At 35.7% G+C, this 20,162-nt stretch overlaps 1 protein-coding gene across 8 annotated transcripts in view; it reads left to right on the forward strand.

Moving 5' to 3' along the window:
* POSTN (periostin) overlaps positions 1-19,465 on the forward strand; it is a 75,417-nt gene extending 55,952 nt beyond the window's left edge. Inside the window, exons 15-28 of one of the 8 annotated variants that reach the window (XM_075592057.1) lie at positions 1,137-1,204; positions 2,861-2,906; positions 5,062-5,106; positions 6,798-6,860; positions 6,993-7,055; positions 7,869-7,958; positions 8,569-8,667; positions 9,979-10,077; positions 11,232-11,315; positions 14,732-14,812; positions 16,332-16,409; positions 16,504-16,545; positions 18,195-18,240; positions 18,542-19,465. In XM_075592057.1, coding sequence (XP_075448172.1) covers positions 1,137-1,204; positions 2,861-2,906; positions 5,062-5,106; positions 6,798-6,860; positions 6,993-7,055; positions 7,869-7,958; positions 8,569-8,667; positions 9,979-10,077; positions 11,232-11,315; positions 14,732-14,812; positions 16,332-16,409; positions 16,504-16,545; positions 18,195-18,199 — 863 coding nt within the window. In that variant the 3' untranslated portion in view covers positions 18,200-18,240; positions 18,542-19,465. The remainder of the gene's footprint in view (positions 1-1,136; positions 1,205-2,860; positions 2,907-5,061; positions 5,107-6,797; positions 6,861-6,992; positions 7,056-7,868; positions 7,959-8,568; positions 8,668-9,978; positions 10,078-11,231; positions 11,316-14,731; positions 14,813-16,331; positions 16,410-16,503; positions 16,546-18,194; positions 18,241-18,541) is intronic. The other 7 variants (XM_075592056.1, XM_075592061.1, XM_075592059.1 and 4 more) reach the window with 7 other exon arrangements.
* The last annotated feature ends 697 nt before the right edge of the window (positions 19,466-20,162 follow it).

The following is a 20,162-nucleotide window of genomic DNA, read 5'->3' on the forward strand; positions in this document are numbered from 1 at the left end:
TATAGCTGTGTAGAGCTGCACTTTTGTAGCATGAAGGCTGTGAGTGATAGCTTCTGCGTAGACCTCTAATACACGGTCTCTCTCTTACTTTCCTGGAACCAGGGTCACGAATGATGTATGAATGATTCCAGTAACCTCAACTCATGTCCTCCCTCTTCCAAAGCATGACAAGTCCTTAATGTCTTTCTTAATTTTATTGCTGGATTAGAAAACACAGGAACTTGTGGGTGTAGTGTAGGCAGAGAGTGCTTCTCTATGTGGGATGCTTCTATGGGGTTAGACTATGGTAAGAGAGAAAGGCCTTACCAGGGGTGGATGCAGACAGGTCTGTACTCACTGTAATCTAGGGTGGAAAAGGAAGTGAGGGGCAGGGGTCACACTAAAGGTTGAGTGGGACTGCACTAACTGTCAGCAAAAGACAGGGGAGAACATGGGAAAGTCCATTAACTGGGAGGACTGGAGAAGCTGCAGTAGCAGTTCACTGATTACGTGCTCAGAGGCAAGAAATGCAACATTGTTGCATGTTACACAGGCACAGTGTGTGTATGTGGAACCAATGCCTGCAGCTGAACTTAAGGAGCTGACAAGCAGAAGGGGGGTCGGGCAAGGATGTGATTCTTGTTCCATGACAATTATTTACCCTTTATTTAACAGAGCATAGTGAATGTGGGCCTTGTTATGTAACGTATCAAGTTTATCAAACTCTACAAAATTTACATTTGTCCAAAGAAATTGAGATTGAATCCATGTATTTGATCAGTGACAACTACTGTACAGTCGCTGTCCAGTTTTTTGTTAAGGCAGCAATCCTTTGTGGAACCTATATAAGTTTAACGCCAATAATGTTAGTATCTTGCCTCCTGAGCTCGTCCTGCTCTTTAAAAAAAATGATTTCATGATTTTCTTAAGCTGTTGTGTCTGAGTTTACCATGGCAACAGTTTGACTGCACTGGGCTCCGGAGAGAGCTCCATTTTAACCTCCCAAAACATCAGATTTGATCAAATAAAAACAGCATTGGAAAGAACACAAAGAGATCTCTTAAACTATGAAAATTAATTGAAATGGTGACCAGTTAGTACTTTTTTTAAAAGTAAATAATGTTATTCTACTTATATATGTATATGTTTTTTTTCAGATGCACCTCTTGGTAATGAACAACTGCTGACAATTCTTAATAAGATAATTAAATACTTCACAATAAGGGTACGTAACGTTTTATATTTTTTATAATTTAACTATGGGAAACCTTCTATAGTGTTCTAAAAGTTCATAATCCTATTTAATTAAACAATTGCCAGCAGCAATCCATTTATACTAACAAAGTAATGCAAATATATTTGGTGCATCTTAATGATGAATCCCATTAATTTCAGCTTGGGTGACCCCCTGCTCCCAGAGGTGCTTACCTCTGTAGTGGGTGCCGGAAGCCACTCGAGGGTTCACATTATGGCTTATTTCTAAAGTTTCCAGGCCCTGCAGGCCAATAGGAAGCTGTGACATCAGATGGTGAGGTTTCCTATTGGCCCATGTGAAACATGAGCTTTAAACTGCAGAAAAGTGCAGGAGATACTGGCACACCCTTTCAAGGTATGTATCTCGGGAAGCAGGGGGTCACCGGAGCTAAAATGAATGGGTTTCAGCTCCGGAGACCCCATGCTTAAATCCTGTATTAAAAAATAAAATATGTATTATTTTAAATAGCACGGATTGCTCTATTAAAGTGTGTCAACTTGTTTATGCTCCTAAACAATTTGATTTATCTCAGAATTATCCATATCTGAATTAAAACATAGCAGTAACATTGTCATGTCTTGATGTGCTATGTTCACTGACTCGTCTTATACCTCCCTTAAGGGTGAGGGAAAACATTTTAAAATCTATTTGATGTACTGTATATACAATAATTAATCATCTCTAGACAAGCACATTTGCTAGATGATCAGTTTTACCATCTTGTTTGTATTGCTAGGGATTAAATATGAACTTTATTTGTGTTTCTCCCAAATGTATGCCTGTTAACATAGATAGTTCATTGTATTGTTTTAAAAAAATATTTACTTATTCACCAGTAGAGATGCGTAGGGTTTTTTTAGTAGAAGTTCCTGAACTAAGTATATTTTGTTGGTGTGAACATTCTTGCGAAAACACTAACCAAACATTACCAGTCAATGTACATTGAAAATACACAAGCAAATAACTGCAGGCCACATGTCCCTTTATAAACGGCTTGTTTCGCTAAATTCTGGCAAAAGTCACAACATTTTGCGGTAATATGATAATAATATTGTATTTACGACCTTTCTTAATCATTGGGTTTCCATACCCACATCCAGTGTGTACATAACATGGTTTGCTATAGAAAAAATGATTGGTCTTTGGAATCAGTAATTGACAGATATACCAGTATAATGGTATTTTATTCATTTTAAGTGGCACATACTATTGAAATAGTGTAATTTTTACATATGTATGTCATTTTAACTGACCAATACTATTTTCCTGTTGGCTTGGATTTCTCTGCAAACGTTTGGATTTGCAACTAAGGAAAATGTCTAACTGGTCTACAAACCATGGAAAACATTCTTCATCTAGAACAGGGGTGGGCAACTCCAGTCCTCTAGGGCTACCCTGGATTTCAGGATATCCCTGCTTCAGCACTGGTGGACAAGTCAGAAGTCCAAGACTGAGCCACTGACTGAAGACCTGTGCTGAAGCAGGAAACTCCTGAAAACCTGGCCTTTTGGTATCTCTTGAGGACTGGAGTTGCCCACTCCTGAGCTAAAGAAACTACAAGGTTGAGTTAGACTACTGTTTTTATGCTTACTAATCTTAATTTAATTGTGGAATGATTTCTCCTAGTTTGTTCGGGGCAGCACATTCAAGGAGATTCCCTTCTCTAGATACAGTAAGTGAAATCTTGCTTCAATCTAGAAATACGTTTAGCAAACTTTAAAAAAAATGTCTCTTCTGAATGATAAGTGCAACACAACATGCATTTCTTAAGAAGTAATATTACTAATTTGTAGGAGTATAATGGCAAGTATATAATAGTTAAAGTGCTAGTTTGCTTGCATATTATTATCCAAACTGTTTGAGATTCTGAAAATGTGCTTAATTGGAACGGGTGGTTCGATTGGGTTGGAAAAAAGAGGCACTAATGCACCAGGGAACCAGAGAATAAATGATGTCCAAGAGAGCGCGTACCCATAAAAATGACAATATTTAATGGATCTTCCAAAAACAGCTACATCACGGGGTATAAGAACCCCCACCAACGCGTTTCACGCGCAAGCTGTTTTTAAAGGTGATTGAAATTTCTACTGTTAATTGGAACGGGTAATAAGGTGCCTGGTGGCTTAGCACCACTTACTAAATATAGCCGTTATATTTGTGCTGAAGTAGCAATATATTTAGAATTTTATCATTCAGAGAAACGTACTCTTATAGATTGCATGAAAGAAAATAGCACAGAAGCGCACAAGGGATGGAGTTAATAACAGTATTTTAATAAAACAAACACATAAATGACTGAGAGGATCCAACCCCTTCTCAGCTCAAAAGATGAAGGTAAAAGTAAAATGCCCAGAAATTAATGCCATACATATGGTCTCTTTAACATAAAATATCTAGGAAAAATACATCACATACAACAAAAAACATTCAATGTAAAAATGAACATGGAAAGTACTGACAGCCCAAGGGGATTTAGATAAAAACCACCATAGAGGACTAAATACCCGCTGACAGGGGGAGACGGACACTTACACTGGGGCAAAGGTGGGGGTCCACAGCTGACCGCACAAGATCCGGATCGCGGCACCTGGGAAGATGGAACAGCCACCACTAGAGCCTCAGGCAGGCTCCGTCTCAGCCTCTCAGCAAACACGCGCAGGTCATCCTGCGCGTGTTTGCTGAGAGGCTGAGACGGAGCCTGCCTGAGGCTCTAGTGGTGGCTGTTCCATCTTCCCAGGTGCCGCGATCCGGATCTTGTGCGGTCAGCTGTGGACCCCCACCTTTGCCCCAGTGTAAGTGTCCGTCTCCCCCTGTCAGCGGGTATTTAGTCCTCTATGGTGGTTTTTATCTAAATCCCCTTGGGCTGTCAGTACTTTCCATGTTCATTTTTACATTGAATGTTTTTTGTTGTATGTGATGTATTTTTCCTAGATATTTTATGTTAAAGAGACCATATGTATGGCATTAATTTCTGGGCATTTTACTTTTACCTTCATCTTTTGAGCTGAGAAGGGGTTGGATCCTCTCAGTCATTTATGTGTTTGTTTTATTAAAATACTGTTATTAACTCCATCCCTTGTGCGCTTCTGTGCTATTTTCTTTCATTTTCTTCTCAGGGTGCCCTCCCCCCTCTTGAGGGGGGATCACCTCTGAAGTGGGAGCCTCTGGGGAGACGCTCCATGCACGTGCAGCACAGGGATTATTCCAACCATTACATCTGCAGCACGAGCGCTGAATATCCTATTCCTGCTCTTATAGATTGCATATGCAATTAAATCTGTGTCTGAGCTACAGAGACACAAAATAGTTTACCTATAATCACAGGTGACTGTCACTAATAGTGTCACTAACAACAGTCCCTAATTGTTTATGAAATATGCTGTGAAGCGCCGATCCTTTGTGCTTGAGCAGAATTTTGCTCCATTCAGTGAAAGGTTTCACTTTGAGAAAGTAATGAGAAAACAACCTACCTGTATGTTTGCCCAGCAGCACGTCAGCATTGCTGATTTCCTAGCTGCTCCACTGACCAACGTTTTGGTTGATTTGGAGCCGGAAACAGGGTTGAGTAGTATTGTTGTTGATATATTCACTGCATTTATTTTCTTTTAAGAAAAGTGACGTTGCATTTATTGTGCCTTAAAGAATGTGCGCGCTAAAAAAGAAAGGCTTTCTTGCAGCCTTAAAGCAAAAACATTTAAATACGTTCGCTTGTACCATAAATAGATACTTTTCTTTTGATACTGTAACTCAAATTTTATTGACGTTTTCCACCATACACCATGATCGATACATTTTAATTTCATTTGTGTTATTTTTTTTTCCTGCAGTTACTAAGGTTGTTATCAACAAAATGCAGCCCATTGTTATTGAAGGTACTGTAAGAATCAGTGTTTTTATGTTCTTCTGTATATATATCATAGTGTAACAGATTGACATTTACTGATAAGTAACAGTGCAATTACACATTTAAGGCTGAGCTTATACTCCATGCTTTTGTGCTCGCATGCGAGCAGGCGGCAAAAACAAATTGCAGACTCCCTATTAGGCTGACCCTATTGCTTGCACGTGCACACATGACAGAGTGCGATTGCGGAACCGCGTTTTCAAAAAACAAAGATTTTTGTATTTTGCCGCGGCAGCCGAGCGATGGCCACGTCACGGCGGCAGTTCAGCCAATGAGGGTGAACCAGTCGCGTGATGTCATAGCCCCTGCAATGCCCTTGCCATGGCCCCGCCATGCACCCCATCGCCAGAACATCGCTTTCCAGAAGAGTTTATAGATCGCTTCTGCTAGAGCCGCACAGCATGGCATGCGCTCGCACTCTCGAAAGCAAGCGGAGTGTATAATCCCAGCTTAAGCATGGAAGTTTGTTTCTAAAACCATAGACTGCTTTTATCTGAAATACTGGCAGCTAGCAAAATAACTTTCCCAAACTATTACACAGTAAGTGACACGTGTTCCTGAAATGCTCAATACAAACTCCTGTTTTAAGGATTCTAGACCTAATATGGAGATGTGTAACAAGACAGATTTTGATGTACCGTAAAACAGACAGTACTATTTTGAACATCTCTTAGGATCAGTGTATCAGGATTAGGAATGGGCAAATATATTATTCAAATTCGTACACTAGGCAAAATTTGCCAGGTTTTTCATGTGAATAAATACAGTATGTATAGAAGATGTAAAGGCATTTGCACAATTTAGGGTCATGTGATTTTACGGTAGGTTACCCTTGGTAACCATAGTGACATACAAAGTTTTAGTAAGTTCAAAACCCAAACCCAATACATTGTATATATATTGTGTGTGAGTGTGTGTGTGTGTGTGTGTGTATGTGTGTGTGTGTGTGTGTGTCTGTGTCTGTGTCTGTGTTTGTGTCTGTGTGTGTGTGTCATTTGGAGTGCTTCCGGGTTTGTGACCTGTATGTATGTACTGGGACATGGTTGTAGGCCTAAAATATTTTGGCCATAGTATTGAACTAAACAACCCATATTTATGAGGAAAGAATATAGATAAAATACATATTACTGTATTGAAGGATTTGTCCAGTTGCATGTAGCATTGGGACCTTTTTGTAACTTGTTCTAACCATAGTGATCAAGGATTGAAGATACAAAAACGAAGTGAAAATGTAAGCCGTTAAGACCTTTATATGGCATTTTCTCTCCGCTTTGCTTTTTTTCTCCAGTCTTTCTTCCCTCTAAACAAAGCAGGGATGATTTTTTTTATAGAATTATCAGGGGAAGAGGTTTGAACAATTTTAGCAAAGCAGCAGCTGCCGCTTTGGGGTATAAGAATATGAAATTGATTTGAAATTGAATGAGTTGAACATCTAACATAGACATTATTTGTAGACTACAGTGTGCTATGAATGATAGTTGTATTTGTTACCATGAATTATAGAGTTACATTATACAGTAAGTCCCACAAACTAAATCAGGAAACATTACTGACAAGAAACAGCTTCAAGCTGTAAAAAGAACTCAGAATATACACTGATAGCAAAAGTTCACTATACATTTTCAAATGTAACAATTTATGAATTTGTGTTTGTAACAGAGCCGACTCAAACTATTACAAAATACATTAGTGGAGGTCAGACTGTTCGCAAAGTAATTCAAGGTATGCAACTCAAGTTAATAAATATACATTTAAACAATATGGAAGGTAAATGTGGTGTTTCCTTTGAGATGTTTTGCTGTAGACTTAATATAACAAAACACTTTATGTAATATATATATTACTTTACATAAGGAGACAGTTTGACCGAGGATCAAGAGAACAGGCATCCTGATGCTACTGGGAATAAAAATACAGGTATTCTCCTTAGTTTGCTTGGCCTTAAACTCTGCTTGTCGACCAGGCATACCCAGCAGCACTTCAGCATTGCTGATTTCCGAGCTGCTCCTCTGACCAAAGAGTTGGCTGATTTGGACCAGAAAACAGTGTTGAAATTGTGCCTGACTATGATACATTAGCACGCAGTTTGGTTGACATTGACTTCAGTATATGCATGAAACATTTTGCTTTCAAGAGAACAACGTGTATTTGTACTAGATCACCTACAGTATGTTCACGCTGCTTAACATGCATTTATCACGCACATGCAATGCTTTGGCAGCCACGCAGTTCATGCAGCAGCATATGAATTCAGGATTACGTAAAGTACTCTTAGCTAGGATTTTAAATGTATGCTAACATTGTTTTTCATATTCTTACTGTAGCCGACTCATGCCGACAAAGCTTTTTGCTTCCACATGCTTTCACTTGCTTCATTCGGGCACATTGAGTCACAAAATGAAATGTTTTGAATAGTACTAATACTACTATATTTAGTTTGTATACTGCTGATAATGATGAGGACGTATAACATTTACTGTATGGATAACATATCTCTGCAATGACATATTTTTTTGTAGTCTGTGATTGCTAATAGTAGGTTATATGTGGATAAATATACAACATATTGTTCTTAACACAGTATGAATGATACATTGCAGTTGTTTTTAATGTGTAAATTATTTGTTCTTTGATAACATTTATGTTAGTATCACAACTCATATATTATGACAGACACCAAATCAAAAGGTTTGTTATGCTTTATTAAATATAATATTTCATATTTTGTAGAGCCACGGGTCACAAAAATAATACAAGGTGAACCAGAAATCAAGGTGATTCGGGGAGGCGAAACCAGAATAACTAAAGTAATTCAAGGAGGTACAGTACATTTTTTCTTCTTAAAAATTTAAATATGAGATTGCTATTAAAATCTTTCATATTGTTCATCTACAATCACTATTGTAAATCATTCACAAAATGTTACTTTAATGGTTCAGTTGAGTCATCTGTTGTATATAGTACGTGTATACTTTTTTGTACCTGTTAAATTCCACTATGGCAAATAACTACAATGCAGTAGCATGCAATTAAAAGGTACAGACCTGCCACCTGTGTGTTTGTACTACAGTACAGTATGTGTTGTATATTAAGATATCCACTTTTATGTTTTTTTCAAAACCGGTCAAAAATCTATTTTTTCTGGGATAGTTCTTAACAATTCAAGTAGAATATATGAATGTGTTCAACCTCCTGCCCCAATAAGATAACAACCTAAGATTAGTGGAAAAGGGATAGACTGTAGCTTGTCTAAAGTCAAAAGAATCTGGCACTGGGATGCAATCCAGGTTCATAGTCAGTGCTGCTACTACTAAGCCACTCCAGAAAAACATCAATATTCTATATCATCATACTGTATACTGTAGTTTTCCTTACTGTTGTTTATAATGTTCTCTTTCACTTTGCTCATTTTGTGTAATGAAATTTTCAGAACCCTCTATAACCAAAGTCACACGAGTGATAGAAGGTCTTCCAGAGTTCTCCATGGTTAAGGAAGGAGAGACTAGAGTGACCAAGGTCATTCAAGGAGGTACAGTAATGTATCTGTCCTCTTGACAGATGTGATTGATCGTTTTTTGTTGTAAACCCTATATGGCGAAAGTTCTGGGATTCTTTTAAAAGTAGTTTTCTTAAAGATTATATGCCAACAATTTTTGCAAAACTGATTACATTGTTACGGTGAGAGTCACATTATTATCAAGTACAAAATATCCTTAGCTACTACACATGTTTCAACCTGTCTAAGACATGCAAATGAATATACAGGAATATTTACAGTTGCTTTATGCTTTACTGTGGAGGGTTTTAGTCACTTTTTTTACCCACCATAACCTTAATAAATGTGGTGATTACCTACTCTATAATCTCATCTGAGCAAATGTCAGCAGCCAACCTCACACTGATGATACCCATCAAGGTTGAAACATGTCTGTGAGTGGGTTTACTGACTTTGCATCTCCCAAGCCCTTGCATCTCTCAAGCCCTTGCTTAAAAGCTGTGTTTAAAGCAGCATGCATTGGCTATGGGTTGCTCATGTAATGTGAGCATGAAATAAAAGGTGGCACTGTGTGCTCATTTGCATGTCATTTCCCAGAATCCCTTGCTGCAGTGGAAGTGCTGTGTGCTGGGTGATGATGGTAAAAGACAGGGTTGCAGACCTGTCTAAGACATGCAAATGAATATACAGGAATATTTACAGTTGCTTTATGCTTCACTTTTTTTACACACCATAACCTTAACAAATATATATATAGCATAATATATATATATATATATATATATATATATATATATATATATATATATATATATATATATATATATATATATATATACTGTAATGATTTTATGCAACTAGGATACATGTTTGGGGCATTGGTAGGGTACTATACATTTCAATATATTAACCATGAATTTATCTGAAGAACTAGTACAGATTCTGTAAATAAAATTGTTGTTATACAGTATGAATTGATATTTTTACAGAGTGATTCCACAAAAGCCATCCAAAGTTATTGCAATAAATCACTGGGTTTCATCACTATTCACACGTTTTAATTAAATAAGCGTATTTGTAAAAACTGCAATACCTACGTATACATATGTGTTTACAATTAGTGCATTAGCTTTTTGCAAATCCTAATGTGTGATATTTTGTTCCACCAAGTAACCAATATTTTCTTTATATGATTTTTTTTATGGCAACAAAATATCCTGTTTCAAACAAAAATATTTTTTTTCAATTAGATTTAATTGGCAAACAATGCATTTTTAATAAAAACATATCAAAGTATTTCACAAACTTCATTTTCTTTTACTTTTTTACAATGACATTTCTCAGAACCCACAATAACTAAGATCACTAGAGTTATTGAAGGTGAGGCAGAATTTAAACTGTCTAAGGAAGGCGAAACTCGAGTGACTAAAGTGATCCAAGGAGGTAAATAATGATGGGACTTTTATTCTTTATTTCTAACTCATGAAATTATAAACAAATTTTAATGTGATATCTATTGAAAAATGGTTTAGTATCATACAGATAACGGATCTGTGAAAGACATCATGACACAAAGTTATTAAACGTAACAAAACAAAACACCAATTCACCAAAACCTAACCAACTTTTTATTTTGCATATGATCATCCATTTATTGTACAGTACGTTGAATAAACTTTCCATATAATTGTTAAGGTCTTTAGCAACATGTGTAGTATCTTAGCAGTCCCGCTTAGCACCAAAGTGAACAAATGACAGTTGCATGCTAAAGAAACGGAATATTCATTCATTGATACCTTTAAAATTATTATTAATAATTTGGCAGTTTAATATTTTTAATGCATGTACTTTACTGTAGTTTACCCATTTTGTATGATCTCATTGACAGCCTAGCATGAGCTACCCCGTTCTTTTCTTCTTTCTAATTATCTTATTTAGTCCTACTCTTCAAGGAAATTGTTAGATGATTGCATTTGCTTGTGGCAGCAATTTATATAGGTAAAATGCAATCTTTAAGCTTTAATGCCACAATATTAATATATTATGGCTTAAACTACTTTGATTTAAGATAAAAAAATATTTTATGTACACTATTTTAATAAACAATTACATATTTTTTTCCTGTGTAGAGCCTATTGTTCAGATTAATTAGAAAATCATAAAAGGTGCTCCTGCTGAGGTGAATGAGAAAGAAGTTACAGGAAAGACAATGCAGTCATTCTTGGTAAAATATTGTATGCAATAATATATTTTCCATTGCCATTATGTTCCAAGAGAGAGTTTGATTCCATGGCTTTGGGAGAAGACTAATAAACTTGAATTAGGATATAATCTGTACAATCTACAACATCAGGAGATGAAGAATCTGAAATGTTGAGGAGGGATGGATGCAGATATTTAGACAGAAGTTCTTAAAAATCAATTAATTCCATACTTGGCCACAACAAATGACTTGCTGAGATTTATTAATAGTTCATTGGATTAAAAGAAAAAAACTAAACAACTAGAAGACTATAAGTAAACAATGTATATGAATAATATTGTGCTTTAATACAATCTTTAAATACAGTCTTTTATTTATTTCCTCCCTCTAACAGGTCCTGAAGTCAAATATACTCGTGTTTCTACAAGTCATGGCACTAACATAGATGAAGCTGCACTAAAACAGCTGTTTAATGAAGGTTTGTTCTGGTTTTTAAATCTTACATTTTTTTTAAGTATTAAAAAATGAGTGTAATGATAACAAGTAGTTATTGACATTTACTTCTACATTTAAAAATGAGTATGTCATTTATATTGACCAAAATAATACCTACGGTATGAATACAGGAGTTGCTGTCTCAGTGAGGGAGTTAAATAATATAAAATCAAGCTTTGATTCATTACTTAGAAAGTCAACAATTGTGGTGTGATATAATGATCTAATACAATTGAAACAAACCTATGAACAATTAATAATTGTAAACTAAAGGGTGTAACTATTAAGACATACCAGGGGAAATTGTGTGATACAGTTGTATGTATGTCCAGTGTATATTATTTTATATAAGTAGCACCAACAATGTACACAGTGCTATGTAAAATTACAATAAGCTTTTGGGTAGCTCCATTAGCTGATACTATACATCTCATCTACATTTAGCCTGACTCCTTGCAGACACACTTACTACAACACCCCCATACTGTCTCTGTAAATTCTCCCTACTTAACACTTAGATTGTAAGCTCTTTGGGACAGGGACTCCTTTCCCAAAGGCTTACTTTTATGTATGAAGCGCTTCTCCCTATTAAGCCACGTGTATAACTGCTGTGAAGCGCTATGTACATAGACTAGAGCTATGTAAATAAAGAACCACTGAAAGTGTATTCAGTGGGAGAGATAAGTGAAAAAGGTTTAAGGCATGAGACGGCTGTTGAGGCTAGATGTACAAATATGAGACAACCTTGGTTTAAGCGTAACAAGTGGGTAAGTGTGTTACAAGAGATCACAGTTGAGATATGCAATGGAGGGCTGAGCCTTTAAGAAAAGGAGGATCATTTTTAGTTTGTACAGAAAGTGATAGGAACTCAGCAGAGAGATGTCAGGAGGTTAGAAGCAGATACAAGTCTAAAATAACAGGAGCTGGTTTGAGCAGTAACATTTTGAATAGATTGTAAGGGAGAGAGGTGTGACTAAGGGAGGTCAGATAAAAGAGTGTTGCAGTAACCGATTAGGGGGAGAACAATGGCATGCATTAGTGTTTTAGTAGTCGAAAACAGAGGAAGGAGCATATCTTTGCAAAGTATGTACAATGATATGGCAACATTTAGCAACAATGTTTATACTGTATGAGAGGAGAAAGAGAGGGAGAAGTCAAATGCAACCCCTAAGCAATGTACGTGCTAGACGGGGTAAATAGTGGAGTTACAGATGGTAATAATTAAGGGAACAATGGGGCCTGATTTGAGAGGGAGTATGAGGCCCTTTGTCTTAGATATATTAAGTTTGAGGCGATGGAGGGCCATCAAGGCAAAGATTGTCAAATGACAATCTGGAATTTGTGACTGGACAGTGGGTATAGGGTTGATACAGATACTGTAATTATAGTTGTGTGTCATCCACATAGAGAAGATAGCTAAATCTAAAGGAGTTAATGAGATAAAAAAGCAAGACCATATACATATAGAGAGAAGAGTTAGAAACCTAAAACAGAGTATTGTGGTACATCAACATAGAGATCCATTTAGGAGGAGCTGGCAAAAACAAGACACAACATGAGTGGTGAGAGAGGTAGGTGTAAAACCAGGAGAAGCAATGCCATGTTTATGCAGGGGAAGTGGGTGGTCAACAGTATCGAAAACTGAGGAGAGGTCCAGAGTAATCAGAATGGGGTCGTTTCCTTTAGATTTGGCAATATGGAGGTCATTAACTAAGTGCAGTTTCAGTTGAGTATGCTGTGTCTTAGTATGCTAAGCCTAATTGGTAAGGCTTCGGTAGGCACTGTTTTGAGTATGTTTATACTGGCCAGTGTATACCTAACCCGGATATAAATGGACCACTTGAAATAGGTCAAATTGGACCATATTTACCAAGCAGTACTTTTCCCTAAGACAGCTTCCAGTGCCAAAAGGTACCTTACAGCCCGGTCACTTACATGGGCCTTAAGATACATCACTACAGTATATCTCCTGGCACTCTAAGCACTTTATGGCATATCACCAAAGTAAATATGGGTCTTCAAAACCAATGCCTATGTGGCTTGTAAGGCATATTAGGGGGTGGATCCATAGCATTTGCTAGCTCTACTAACCCACAAAATGTGTTAACCATGATTTTCCAATGGTTAATACACTGTGTTCCCTATGGGTTGAACAACAAAGGATAGTAAATACAAAAATATTAAAACTATAACGCCAATCAGAACATATAATCATTATTAACCCCTTTATTAACATGAGGGGTTAAAAAATAAAATACCTTCTTACCATACTCCTGAAGATGTTCCTTCTGCATTTTGAGGTTTTCATAATCTTCTGTGCCCAATGACCCCCAAAATAAATTCAGTTGTAAAGACTAACAAAAAACACAATCCCTTCCATATTCGCAAAAAATATTGGCCAAGAATCGCACAATTTACATGCTAATATAATTGTTCCTTAATTTTATCTTAAATTGATAATAATGTTGTCTATTTTTTTTATGCTAAATATTGTCCCTGTGTATCATTTTGGTGAATTCACAGTAGGCCAGAAATCAGTGTATTTTGTTATTTATTTTTTCTGGCTACTTTACAGTAGTTGATCATTAAAAACCCACAGAGTTGTGTTATAGAGTATGTCAATAGATGGAAATGATTAGAGATGGTAGAAATTTCCACCGGAATCCAACCCGCAGCGAATTGGCCAGTTCCTTTCAGCTGCGGAATTCCGTGGATCAGTCCCAAAAAGGCATATTAGTTTTTTGTTTTCAATTTCTGAAAATCAGTCCAATGGATTCGTAATCCAAATCTGCAAATGGATTCTACATCTGTAAACCAGAATCTGAATACACCAACGGAATTATTATGGGAGGAGTATATAAATAGGTGTGTAGTCTCAAATTTAGGGCTCTCGCCTTTCATCACCAGAATAGGTGGGCAGGAAAGAAAAGGGTGTGGCAATATATATATATACACTGTAAATACCTATGGTTTCTAATTATTTGGAATCCGCGAAACAGATTCATGTTCAATCCAGTGATGAATTCTTTAAAATCCGTGTGTCCAAGACCCATTGACGGATTTTGAAGAATCCGGGCAGCCATAACAGGAAGCAATTCAACTATGGATTTCATTCTGTGGATCGGATTGGTGCGAAAAAGTCTGGGAAAAGCCATTTAACAAGTCCATCCATCTCTAGAAATTATTCATCCTTATTAGAGGAACTGTTTTTGTTTATATTTATAGAAATTATTTGACTTATTGTATGATAAGATATAATCAAAACGATCATTGTTTGTAGCTTTAAAATACCCACAAATGTAATATCTACTTCTTTTTATTTATAATAACATATATGGTTCATGATTACCAATATTATGAAATTGTAAACATTGATGCCAAAACCATGTATCCTATCAGACGTCACCAAGATAACCAAGTTTCTTGAAGGTGATACACAAATACTTGAAGATGAAGAGCTGAAAAGGCTTCTCCAGGGAGGTTAGTGAGTGAAATCGCGCAACTAATCTCTCGTAACTGGATTTGGTAATGTTAAGCTTTTTTGGTGAAATGGTTTTTTAAATACTAAATGGACTTATATATATGTATGACGAAATACAAACGTTAAATTTATAATTTATATTATTATTATATTTATTTATATTATTATATTATTTATATATATATATGACGAAATACAAACGTTAAATTTATAATTTAGTCTTTAAAAAAAAACAACTCACATTGATAAGGGACATTGAACATTTGTTTGCTGTGTGCTTTATTTTGTGTAAAGGATTCTTGGCTTTACTTTAGAAATTCTTCAAAACAAGGCATTTCCAGTCATTTTCAGGTTTTGAAAAACAAATATTCATTCCTCTTCTTAACTATTTTTGGCTTTGTTTGATTACATGCAGACAGTGCAGTTATAAAATGTACACTTGTTGATTTAAACATAGTCACTTTGTTTTTGATTGAAAACTAATAAACAGATGAATGACTACAGCATACATGCGTAACACATTAACTTTATGCTTTTAAAGAATAATATGTGAATGGCTAAAAGGCGTATACTGTATACAGTATGTTAAGTGTTTTGGGGGACATTTTCAATATATTGGATGATGTACTGGTTGTTGGCAGTTGGATTTATTTAATGGTTTTGGAATGATTGGTTTCTGTGTTTGACTAATGTGCATTTAGATGGAGGACAAATACAGTAAATCAAACAATATGTTAGAATACATAAGCATACATTTACTTTGCTTTCTTTATAGCAAATGATAAAGCTTTGGGAGTGTGGTTGGAATAGTGTTTTGACATGCTGTTGTAATAAACAAGGCAACACCTTGCAATTTGTTTCAGTCTCCAAAACTATAATACAGATGAAGCCGTCTTTACTGTTTTCGGTGCCAGGATCGCGTGCATACCCGTGACATGCTGATTGCTTCCCATTGAATGAAATGGATGCCCCACAGCACCGTCACAGCTGCAACCTTCCCCAAACGCTGCATTTTTCCGGATGTTTTGGTTGCGGTGCCGAAAACAGTAAGGACGGCTACATCTGTTCATAAAGTAGCTAAGCAAAACAGACTGTGAAGGTAATGCTCAAGAATATCATTAGGACTTGTAACCCAAGTGAATGCCTTAATGGGGAAGTTAAAAATAATAATAATTTATAGAGCCTTCAAACATTGTGAGTATTTGGAGATCTGTGGACAGCTTTAGTGTTCTGTGTGACTCGCTTTATGATGAGTACTTCATTATTCACATGCAACCTCTAGAAGCCTCTCGAAAACAAAGGACCTGAAAAGGATTAAAATTGGAAGCGGACACAGTGTAAGGTTGAAAAAGTAAGATCATTCCTGGAAAAAACAGTATCATCATTACCGATGGGGATACTTCAAGGAATGATTAAAAAAAACATTTTGGCAAATTATTATTATTTGTTATAGCTTTGTTATGTAGATAATAAGAAATACTGCTGTATCTCTTCTCAGAATCATTGTTTATGTTCCAGGTTCCCAGATCTCCAAAGTCACCACAGTAATTGAAAGAGAACCGACAGAATCTGTACAAATATCAAAGATTGTGAAAGGTTACTTACATATTACCATTACTAACTAAAATGACAAAATAACAAATATTTAAGAAAATCAGCATTCCTAATTATTTTTATGTTATTTATTTAGAACCACAGGTTAGAAAAATGCAGGCTGGCAGAAGAATACAAGGTATAATAAATATTTATATATATATATATATAACATTGCAACCATTTTTTATTTTAAAACGACCTATATTATTTTTCTAGTAACTACAGGTAGATAATCAATAATACCGTACATGTGAACGATTAACAATGAACAGTGCAACGAATCAAGGGGCTGGAATTTGAGTCTTTATTAATGCAAGGATTTATTTTTTCTTCAGTATGCTCTACTGTCAGAACAATGCTAATAACGTTTCTTACATTTCACAACTCACAGCTGACTACAGCCACAGTTTCTTTAAGAAAAGCTGTGGCTATGAGTTTTTCCTGCCATGGTTTTTCTTTGATATACTGTATGGCGCACTGCTCTGGGAACACAGATTCATGCGAGATCTACTGTACATACATATGGAATTAATCTTGCTTTTTTGTTTACAGCATGGTTTTGTTATGACATTTCTGTAACACATTATTTTTCAATAATATATGACTTTCATGATACTGTATACGTGACAATTCCTTTTATTCAAATTGAAAAGCTAGCAATAATTATTTGCTGTTCTTTGCTCTGCATGGCTTTATTTAATGCCTGCTTTATGTTAATTAGAAAACAGCTTGTCCATAGTGAATGTGGTTAAAGGCATTATGTGTTCAATAGAAAGCGCCCCGCCCCTAGCCATAGGGGGGGGGGCCTCATGACCGGGGTGCCTGGCCTTTCCCTCGCTGGCCCGCCCCCACGCCCCCACCCTCCTGCTCAGGAGAGGAGTTTCCAGAGGGCCTACTTAAGGCCAGGCTCGTGGGCAGCACAGCCTCTTTGCTGCGCTACGAATTACCTTTTAGTGAAGTTTTACAAATAATGTATAACTTTTCATGGTTTATTTTATAGCTACATTTGCAAACAAATAATAAGTATAATTGGATATTTCCTTTCTGTAGGAATTGATCAGGGTCTCCATTGTAGTTACCAGTTTTCACCACTAAATTGTTGTCAACAATATTTAACATAGAATTGGGAAATTCTTACAGCTCATAACTCCAAGAGAATTAGAATATGTTCAGACCAAAAACTTGAGTGAATCCATCAGTAATTAGTCTGAATATGTTCCTAAAGAATGTGCATTTATAATAATATTTTATTTTGATAAGGCAGATTACAGCCCCATTCATTTGAGCAAAGTGAAGACAGCTTCACAGCATATTGGGGTGGGGCGCGTTATGAATCAAATTGCAATAGTGCACTCAATGGGAGATACCGGTACAATATGATACTGTAGTGCCCTGATGGGCACTTCAATTAGAGCTTCTGTGTAATAGTCTCCCGATCGGCACTATCACAGTTTGATGATTCAGAACAACGGAATTAATCATTTTAATATTCAATATTTTCATGTTATATTCTAATTCAATATTTTAAATTACCCAATGTGTAATTCCACTTATCCCAAATGTCCTGTCATTTCTTTATTTCCTAAATCAATGATTCATAAGTGTTGCTTAGCTAATTATTTTTGATACGGTGTATGTTGCTTTAATCAGAACTATGGATTTGTCAGCAGACAATTGTTGAATATTATTTATGGAAGTAACCTATTGTGACAAGATTCACAAATACAGTATTAATGTGGAATAAATGTGCTATCAAAATTGAATTGTTTTACTTTTGTGTTTTAGGCTAACTAGCTTTCACAGAGTAATCACATGACCATGCAGTATTCAGGTAGTGCTTTCTAATGCTTATGCAATAACCGCATGTGTATGAGTATGTGCTAATTGTGTTTGTGCATAGTTGCTTAAAGGAGAGGAACATCTAAAATAATCCCATATATTATGTAAACTAGTTTGACTGTTTATTTCTTCTGCATGTTGCTGTTCTTTATGTTGGGTTATAAAATGTTTCAAGTTTTAAGAGGGGTGATGGATCCATTTACAGTATTTCACAGTCATGAGATGTTGATACTCTCATTATTTTACCAAGAACCGAAATATAATACAGACATTTACTTTCTGAACTCTTCCAGGTCAACCACCGAGGAGAAAACTCAGAAGAAGTCATCAATCTTAAATCCACCAGCAATAACTGCTGGATCAAGAAATGTTAAAAGTACATCACTTTGGAAATAAGGGATTATCTGGATTATCAGACATCTTGCACAAATTGTTTTTTTAAATAAGAAATATACATAAAGTTTTATTGCTTTTTGGAAACCAAATTTCTATCAGGATTAGGGTGGGTGATTTGTATAGATATATGAGTCATAAAAAAACTAAGAACAGTGTTGAATGTATCTATAAATATTAGAGACGTTTTCATAATGTAATTCCAACAATTAGCCCAAATAACATAGGTTATGTTTGGGATATATACTGCTTACTACACTTAAAAAAAATAAAAGGAAGAAAAAAACTTCCAGAACTTTCCAACATGAACATGAGAAAAGATTGTGGTTATCATGCAATCAACAGAATTCAAAAATGAAAAATTGGAAGACATAAATTTCATTGTGTATCTGGAGTATCATTAATATGCTATACCTATATGAAACTTTGAATTGTTAGTGTGTGAAGAAACATATTTCGTGCAAAAAAGTTACCTGTGTTTTGGAAAGAAATGTTACATCCATTGGTGCTTGGTATTGAAGACTTTTTTTTATCAACAACTGCTATGCTAATTTCTTGTACTTACTCCAAATGGGTTTGTTTGTAAATTATGCCATTTTTATAACTGGTTTTATATGCATAAAATAATAAAGTAATTTGCTTGTTTTATTATTTTTTTTTGTTCACAAATGTTGCAATGCAACAATGTATTCTAGGGAGAAAATGTTTACTTCAAGTTCCTGTGCCTTTTCTTTAAAGGCATTTGGCTTCAAAAAAGCTATTGGGTGTGCCTCTATACCTCTTTTTTAAAATAAATACTCAATAAAGAATGTGGTTGAATTATGCATCTTTCATGGTTTTATTTATTTAAGCCATAATTGTTCAAATATTGTACATGAAAAGAAGAATTTATTTATAAAATAATTATTGATTTAGGATTTGTCACGTGACACATGTGCCAACCTGTGAGCACATGACTTGTATATAGGTCGAGAGCTAATACACAGTTATCTTTAAAGGGTCTCTGCCCAACCATAACCATAAATCCAAAAAACAATCCATTCCCAATGGTCGCTAAAAAATAAAGAAAGAAAGAACATAAAATATAATAATTTTTGTACATGTATTCTGTTTATGGAACAATATATTGTTTACATTTATTTAAATTGATTGTTTAATCTTCTGGGGTTTTTAAAACATGTTTTTATTTATTTTTGTTATTTCTCCAAATCCTTATTAGCCACATTTTGCTAATAGGGATATTGAGCATTAGTCTCTAGGGGAGTAGTTTTATTGGGAGTGTTGAGGTAGAAGGGGAGAGTTAGGGCTTCTGTGGTGATGCGGGGCGAGGGGGCTTAGCACTTTCATTACCTTAGCAGTTAGCCACTAAGGTAATGAAGGGGGTTATTAGGATGAGCTTGCGGCTCACAGAGCTAGTGTGCAGTGTTGAAGCTGATAAGTGGATGGAATACTGAGTTTGAACCCAGGAAGAGCGGGATTGAAAATGGGCACCTCTGAAAATTTAAAATTCTTTCTATTTGG

Source organism: Ascaphus truei, chromosome 3 (assembly GCF_040206685.1).
Source record: "Ascaphus truei isolate aAscTru1 chromosome 3, aAscTru1.hap1, whole genome shotgun sequence".
Taxonomy (NCBI): Eukaryota; Metazoa; Chordata; class Amphibia; order Anura; family Ascaphidae; genus Ascaphus; species Ascaphus truei.